Raw genomic sequence first — 8,424 nt, 5'->3', positions numbered from 1 at the left:
AATCATGGAGGGGTCTGAAATTGTCATCGTAGGTGCATGTCCACTGTGAGAGACATAATCTAAAAAAAAATCGAGAAATCACAATATATGATTTTTTAACTATTTACTTGTATGATACAGCTGCAAATAAGTATTTGAACACCTGAGAAAGTCAATGTTAATATTTGGTACAGTAGCCTTTGTTTGCAATTACAGAGGTCAAACGTTTCCTGTAGTTTTTCACCAGGTTTGCACACACTGCAGGAGGGATTTTGGCCCACTCCTCCACACAGATCTTCTCTAGATTAGTCAGGTTTCTGGCCTGTCGCTGAGAAACACCGAGTTTGAGCTCCCTCCAAAGATTCTCTATTGGGTTTAGGTCTGGAGACTGGCTAGGCCACGCCAGAAGCTTGATATGCTTCTTACAGAGCCACCCTTGGTTATCCTGGCTGTGTGCTTCGGGTCATTGTCATGTTGGAAGACCCAGCCTCGACCCATCTTCAATGCTCTAACTGAGGGAAGGAGGTTGTTCCCCAAAATCTCGCAATACATGGCCTCGGTCATCCTCTCCTTAATACAGTGCAGTCGCCCTGTCCCATGTGCAGAAAAACACCCCCAAAACAGGATGCTACCACCCCCATGCTTCACAGTAGGGATGGTGTTCTTGGGATGGTACTCATCATTCTTCTTCCTCCAAACACGTTTAGTGGAATTATGACCCAAAAGTTCTATTTTGGTCTCATCTGACCACATGACTTTCTCCCATGACTCCTCTGGATCATCCAAATGGTCATTGGCAAACTTAAGACGTGCCTGGACATGTGCTGGTTTAAGCAGGGGAATCTTCCGTGCCATGCATGATTTCAAACCATGACGTCTTAGTGTATTAGCAACAGTAACCTTGGAAACGGTGGTCCCAGCTCTTTTCAGGTCATTGACCAGCTCCTCCCGTGTAGTTCTGGGCTGATTTTTCACCTTTCTTAGGATCATTGAGACCCCACGAGGTGAGATCTTGCATGAAGCCCCAGTCTGAGGGAGATTGACGGTCATGTTTAGCTTCTTCCATTTTCTAATGATTGCTCCAACAGTGGACCTTTTTTTTACCAAGCTGCTTGGCAAATTCCCCGTAGCCCTTTCCAGGAGGTGTACAATTTTGTCTCTAGTGTCTTTGGACAGCTCTTTGGTCTTGGCCATGTTAGTAGTTGGATTCTTACTGATTGTATGGGGTGGACAGGTGTCTTTATGCAGCTAACGACCTCAAACAGGTGCATCTAATTTAGGATAATAAATGTAGTGGAGGTGGACATTTTAAAGGCAGACTAACAGGTCTTTGAGGGTCAAAATTCTAGCTGATAGACAAGTGTTCAAATACTTATTTGCAGCTGTATCATACAAATAAATAGTTAAAAAATCATATATTGTGATTTCTGGATTTTTTTTTAGATTATGTCTCTCACAGTGGACATGCACCTACGATGACAATTTCAGACCCTCCATGATTTCTAAGTGGGAGAACTTGCAAAATAGCAGGGTGTTCAAATACTTATTTTCCTCACTATATATATATATATATATATATATATATATATATATATATATATATATATATATATATATATATATATTTTTTTTTTTTTATTTTTATTTTTATTTTTTTATAAATATATTATTTTTATATAAATGTGTATATATATATATATATATATATATATATATATATATATATATATATATATATGTATATGTACAGTATCTCACAAAAGTAAGTACACCCCTCACATTTCAGCAACCATTTTAGAATCTTCTCAAAAGACAATACTATAGAAATTAAACTTGGCTATATTTTAGTTAGTGTACATATTTACTGTCCTGAAAATAACTCAACATGCGGCCATTATTGTCAAAATAGCTGGCAACAAAAGTAAGTTCAAACTAAGTGAACATGTCAAAACTGTGTCCAAAGTGTTATTTTGTGTGAGCACTATTGTTATCTAGCACTGCCTTAATTCTCCTGTACATGAAAATCACCAGAACTGCATAGGTTGTTGCTGGGATCCTCTTCCATAATGACATCACAAAGCTGCTGGATGTTAGACATACAGTGCTTCTCCACCCTCCGCTTGAGGATGTCCCACAGGTACTCAATAAGGTTAGGGTCTGGAGACATACTTGGCCACTCTATTATCTTCACCTTCAGCTTCATCTTGGTGGTGTGTTTAGGGTAATTTTCATGTTGAAAAACTGCCATTTGTCCCTGTTTCTGACGGGGGGGGGGCCATCATTTTTTGCTTTAGAATGTCATTTTGAAAATACATGTTTCCCCCAATGAACCACAGCTCCCCAGTACCAGCAACACTCATGCAGCCCCAGAACACAATGCTATCACCTGGACCATGACCATGCTGGACACCATCTAAGTTTATCTTAGTCTTATCAGACCACAAGACATGGTTCCAGTAATTCATGCTCTTGGACAGGTTGTCTTCTTAAGGCCTTCTTTAAACCAGCTTCAGCAGAGGCTTCCTAAAATACGATTTTGTAATTTGTGATTGACAGGGTTGATGAAAATGGCTTCATATTTTGTATCAAAATACTTTAGTGTTTTGAGTTTTTGTAATTTTAACTTCTTCAATCGACCCTTGTGAGGCCTGTCACCCATGTAAACTCATCTTGGAAAAACTCTGTATGACACTGGCCGCTGTACTATAACTCAGTTTCAGGGTTTTACCAATCTTCTTATAGCCTCGGCCATCTTTGTGGAGAGGAACAATTCTAATTCTCAAATCCTCAGAGATTTCTTTGCTATTAGATACCATGTTCAACGTCCACTGGTATGAGAGAATTATGGTAACATCCACTGGTATGAAAGACAAATGAGAGAATACTCAAAGCAAAAAGTTTTTTAACTGCTCTAATACAAGATACAAAAATGTGTATGGTTCTGTCAAGCAGACAAAAACATGAACGTGATGAATATGTGGCTTTGTATGGTTACAGGACATACAGCTGTTATCACCTAGGATATATTCACTTTTTTGCCAGATATTTCAACAATAATGTCTGTATGTTGTTATTTTTGAAGGACAGTAACTATATAATATATATACTATACTATACACTATAGTGTACTACAATACAAGCTGCACATTGACTACTCTAAAATATATCCAAGTTTTATTTCCATAGTATTGTCACTTGAAAAGACATACTAAAATAGTTGCTGAAATGTGAGGGTGAACTCACTATATATATATATATATATATATATATATATATATATATATATATATATATATATATATATATATACATATATATATATATATGCATTTCAAATACATATTTTAAATAAAAAATTTGTAAATGATAGGGTTAATGAAAATGGCTTCAAAATTTGAATCAAAATACTTTAATGTTTTGTGTTTTTGTAGTTTTTTGCATACTTGTAAGAAGTCTACATGATGACCATAAAAATGCAGCCTCTGATTGGTGCCTACTCAATAGTTTTGTTTGTTTCTGGGATCAGAACAAAAAATGTATCCATAAGGAAGAAGTTTCGGGTTAGAGGTTATGTTAATCAGGATACAATTATAAATTATTTGCAAACTGTTGAACATTTAATTGTTGGTTAATTTAAAACTAATATTCATCTGGGTGATCACAGGGAATATGTATGTGAATATTTAATATGTTAACTGGTTACATATGACAGATTTATTCAGTGACTCTGTTGAAAGCTGTTGATATCAAACATTGTTTATTTAATCAGCTGACCAATGTAATGGTGAAGGAGATCAAATATGCAAGGTTTGCGAATAGATTTCATGCTCCTTTTAAGTAATTTTTAAATACAGTAGTTTATTTTGATACCTGGTGTGGCTGCTGTATTTTGTAGTTTATTTTGATACATTTAAAGTTAAGACATTTGGTATTTTATTTTAAATAAATGTTTGATACATCTTTGCCAAATCATATATATATATATATATATATATATATATATATATATATATATATATATATATAGTTTGATGTTACAGGCCTTTAACATCGAGTGTGTTTCAACGTGCGGCCCCTTGAAGTGATCCGGGTTCTTCCGGTAGTTTATGAATGACATCATTTTCTGTCACAAGTGCGCTGCGATACAAACAAGGGGAGGGTGGTAGGTTTGCTAACGCAAGTAGGTCAGCCTGAGCGCTAGAAATCGAGGATTTGGGAATTCCTACTGAAGGAGCATCGTTTTTTACTCTGCGTCTGGAATGAGACTCGTGAAACGGCTCGTGCTGCCTTCGCTGTCCAGGGTCCTGCCTCGGGAAGCCATCCGCCTGCTCCGCTTTGTCCTCGCCCTCGGATCAGGTAGGGTGGGACTCATATAAGGTCAAAGAGGGACGTTTATGTGTGATTGCATGTGTGTGCGTGTAGCATGATGGTTTCTTATGCTTGTGCTGGCGGATGGAAGCCGTGTCCACTGCGCGCTATGCGGTGTGCTCCCGAGTCATGATCTCTACAGGGTGCGGCTGCATCCAAATCCGACACGAGCGTCGTTTTCCCTTTCCTATGTGGCCTGCTGCTCTTTCTCGATTGATGAAAACATGCCAGCAATTAATGAACGTCGTTCTTTTTTAAATCGGATACATTCGTTTTTTACGGCATCAGCCTCACAAAATTAGCTGGATAGGCATGGTCTTTGAGAGCATTATATATAAAGGCTGGACTGAATCAAATGATTCTCAGAGCGCGTAGTTCAGTGCTAGCTATAAGAGCTGTCATCAATCCTGACCGTCAATCAAAAGCAGGTATGCGTTATTGTACTGGAGAGCTCGGAGTGCATGCTAACAATTCCTGTGTTCCTCTGAAACAATAAGGAACAGGTTTGTGTAAGCTGGCACAGCTAGTGGTTTGTGTACAGAATGTTGTGTACTCACCACCAAGAAGAGATCTGTTTTGTAATCCGGCTCCGCATACTGTACTGTGTGGTTGCGTGCTAATAAATCTGGATAAGGGATTTTCCAATTTCCACAATGTGGCACTAATTTTTTTGGTCATTCCCAGGCAACTTTTAGAACAAAGTCATGGAGCTGCGTGTTGGAAATAAATACCGCCTTGGGCGTAAGATCGGAAGTGGCTCTTTTGGGGATATCTATCTTGGTAAGTAGCATGTTTGGTCAAAGACAGCACAAATGTCTGCTCTTTTCCTTCACTAAATAGGTCTTTATGACTATTGTATGGCCCATGAATATTTGCAGGTGCAAATATAACATCGGGAGAGGAGGTTGCAATCAAACTAGAGAGTGTGAAGACTAAGCATCCCCAGCTTCATATAGAGAGCAAATTCTACAAGATGATGCAGGGAGGAGGTAATGCCTAAAACATACTGAGATTGTATTTCCATTTTTTAACGGATGTCTAAACAACTAAATGATGAGTATGATTACCTAAGTTCATCTTTTTTATCTGTATCTGTAGTGGGAATTCCATCAATCAAGTGGTGTGGTGCTGAGGGTGATTACAATGTGATGGTGATGGAGCTCTTGGGTCCAAGTCTGGAAGACCTGTTCAACTTCTGCTCCAGGAAATTCAGCCTTAAGACTGTGTTGCTACTTGCAGACCAGATGGTAATGGGATATCCTCAGTGCTCAAAGCATAGGAAGCTTTTTTGGATAATTTTTATCTTAAAAAATCACTAATTCTCTGTGTTGGTTTCTATTATTCTATGATAAACCACTTACTTTTTTAATTGCTTATATACTGTCAACGGTCTTCATCTCCTATCTGCAGATCAGCCGCATCGAGTACATCCACTCTAAGAACTTCATTCACAGAGACATCAAACCCGACAACTTCTTGATGGGGCTCGGCAAGAAGGGCAACCTTGTCTACATCATAGACTTTGGCTTGGCCAAAAAGTACCGCGATGCTCGTACACATCAGCACATTCCCTACCGGGAGAATAAAAATCTGACTGGCACTGCCCGCTATGCCTCCATTAACACACATCTGGGCATTGGTAAGAGGGGAATAGGGTGTGTGGTGGATACAGCACTACAGAAATGGGTTGTTGCATAGGGCTTTTGTGTTCATTGCAAGGCTTTTCTGTTCCCATAGAGCAGTCTCGGCGGGATGACCTGGAGTCTCTTGGCTATGTGCTCATGTACTTCAACTTGGGTTCACTGCCTTGGCAGGGTCTTAAAGCTGCAACGAAACGACAGAAGTATGAACGGATTAGTGAGAAAAAGATGTCAACTCCTATTGAAGTGCTTTGCAAGGGCTATCCATGTAAGTAAATGAACAGCAAATGATAGGATTTTCTGCTACAAGTTTTCATTACTTTCTTTGTCTTTCCTTGTATGAATTTACATGAGTCCATCTCCTCCTGTTACTGTCGTTCCTCTAATTGTCATTACTCTTTTCATTTTTTCACCTCTGTCTGCAGCTGAATTTGCCACATACATGAACTTCTGCCGTTCGCTGCGATTTGATGACAAACCTGATTACTCCTATCTGAGACAGCTGTTCAGAAATCTGTTCCACAGACAGGGTTTCTCTTACGACTATGTGTTTGACTGGAACATGTTAAAATTTGTATGTTTTTCTCCTTGCCCACTACTTTGGAAATAATAGTTATCTTAGACGATTGTTGTTGATTTTTGCAATGGTTGCCTGTGGTTATTGCAGGGATCCAGTAGGACAGCAGAAGAGAAAGAGAAGGAGCAAAGAGGGGGAGAGGGCGAGGAGAGGGATGAGAGGCCTGGTGGGGTACCTCAGAGCTCTGCTGCACGTGCACTGCCCTCTGGCCCGAACCTTCCAGCTCCTAACAGAGTCCGCAACGGTCCAGACCCAGCTGGCTCTGCACCTGCCCCACGGGTTCCACAGTCTGGTGAGCTGTAATATTCAAAAGAGTTAGTTAATGCACTCACTTTTTTTTTCCTTTCTTCTTGAAGAAGCATCTCTAGAGTAAAAGATCATATAATATAAGTCTCAACCGTAGCGCCGTGTCCTGGTTACAATGATGTCTTACATGTTCTTTCTCAGGGAATGCATCTCCCAGAGCAGGGCGAGGAGCTGAGCGAGAGAGGAGAGTGTGTCTGCGTCTCCATCGGGGGGCTCCTGCCAATGCGTCCCCTGATCTCCCACTGCGCCATGATCAGATCCGCATCACCCCCCCACAGGTATGCACACCTGGACTGCTGTGTTTGTATTTGCACTGTTAGGCTAATCTGTGTGTGTGTATGTATGTATGTATGTATGTATGTATGTATGTATGTATGTATATATATATATATATATATATATATATATATATATATATATATATATATATATATATATATATATATATATATATATATATATATATATATATATATATATATATATATAAAATGTGTGTGTGTGTGTGTGTGTGTGTGTGTGTGTGTGAGAGAGAGAGAGAGAGAGATCACTAATATTTGGCCATGTATATATATGTTTTCTTAGGTCAGTGTTCCATTTGAGCACATGGGAAAATGAGCTTGACAACTTCTGTTATTTATTCTTTTCTTCAGGAGGTACGTTTTTTTCTCTTGAACCTCATTTCATTGTAAACGGATTCAGAGTTTTCAGTTTATTTAAAATGTATTGTTATGTCTTTAAATCCATAGGATTTCAACAAACAACTCCCCTAAGGCATTTGTATTCATCTTTCTATAAAACGTCAGTTGTGCAGAGAAACAGAAGTTGGGGAGAATGTCAGTAAACACCCTGCTGCATTGGACAAAGGGGTCACAACACGACTCCTCTGAAGTGCTGAAGTTTCCTGGGTATTTCGACGACGAGGCACAATTGACGAAGAGGTGTGATTCAACTACGGACATTTGGATCACACATTTCAGACATAATTAAAGGAAATAAGGACTTTTGCCCTTAACTTGACAGTTGTTCCTGTTGATTCGACGTACAGATATTTGAGAAACACGGAATAACTTCTTAGATTGTAATGTTAAAAATTGATTGTTTATTAAGTGTGAGTCCAAATAAATGTATCGCTTGCACACTCACTTTAAATGAAAACAAAGGTGTTATATGTTGTCATACATGCTGATGTAGTTGGTATAGTGAAAAACATCTTTTTATGTTTGAACATATCAGCATTGATATAAAATTTTTATGTTTGCCAAATTAGATGAAAATTGGACCGATTGCAAAACGAGACACTCAAGAATTTGTCTGTATTTGCATAGCATGGACAACAACTGAAATTTACCAAGATGTGATCCAGACCAAAAGCTCCTCTCAGCCAACCTAAAATCTTAATGACAAGCTCAAGCATCACTGCTGGCCTATGTATATGTCAAATATCTCTAGAATCCCATGGCATATATAACAAGATTTAATCTAGAAAATTCTGTAATGGCATGTTTAGCCATGGTGCCCTGATTTCTAAATAAACGACTGTGTCCAGTAATA

General features: G+C 38.8%; 1 protein-coding gene across 2 annotated transcripts; it reads left to right on the top strand.

Annotated features, from left to right (window-relative positions):
- Nucleotides 1-4,086: 4,086 nt before the first annotated feature.
- Nucleotides 4,087-8,422, top strand: csnk1e (casein kinase 1, epsilon). Of its 2 annotated transcripts, none has more exons than XM_046853415.1 (11): nt 4,087-4,335; nt 5,032-5,127; nt 5,226-5,336; nt 5,446-5,594; nt 5,758-5,986; nt 6,085-6,255; nt 6,413-6,561; nt 6,655-6,856; nt 7,012-7,148; nt 7,456-7,526; nt 7,620-8,422. In XM_046853415.1, the coding sequence occupies exons 2-10, from the start codon at nt 5,052-5,054 to the stop codon at nt 7,486-7,488; spliced, it is 1,257 nt and encodes a 418-aa protein (XP_046709371.1). In that variant the 5' UTR covers nt 4,087-4,335; nt 5,032-5,051; the 3' UTR covers nt 7,489-7,526; nt 7,620-8,422. The 2 variants fall into 2 exon arrangements, with proteins under 2 accessions (XP_046709371.1, XP_046709372.1); XM_046853416.1 differs by lacking the exon at nt 4,087-4,335 and adding an exon at nt 4,403-4,775.
- The last annotated feature ends 2 nt before the right edge of the window (nt 8,423-8,424 follow it).

This window comes from Silurus meridionalis, chromosome 7 (assembly GCF_014805685.1).
Source record: "Silurus meridionalis isolate SWU-2019-XX chromosome 7, ASM1480568v1, whole genome shotgun sequence".
Classification (NCBI taxonomy): Eukaryota; Metazoa; Chordata; class Actinopteri; order Siluriformes; family Siluridae; genus Silurus; species Silurus meridionalis.
The sequence above is the reverse complement of the archived record's forward strand: the minus strand, read 5'-3'. Positions and strand labels throughout refer to the sequence as shown.

Excerpts from the sequence above, each read along its gene's own strand:
- csnk1e (XM_046853415.1), top strand. The coding sequence starts at position 5,052 with ATGGAGCTGCGTGTTGGAAATAAATACCGCCTTGGGCGTAAGATCGGA. Across the intron at positions 5,987-6,084 it reads TAACACACATCTGGGCATTG|AGCAGTCTCGGCGGGATGAC; the intron begins GTAAGAGGGGAA and ends CTGTTCCCATAG. Across the intron at positions 6,857-7,011 it reads CCCACGGGTTCCACAGTCTG|GGAATGCATCTCCCAGAGCA; the intron begins GTGAGCTGTAAT and ends GTTCTTTCTCAG.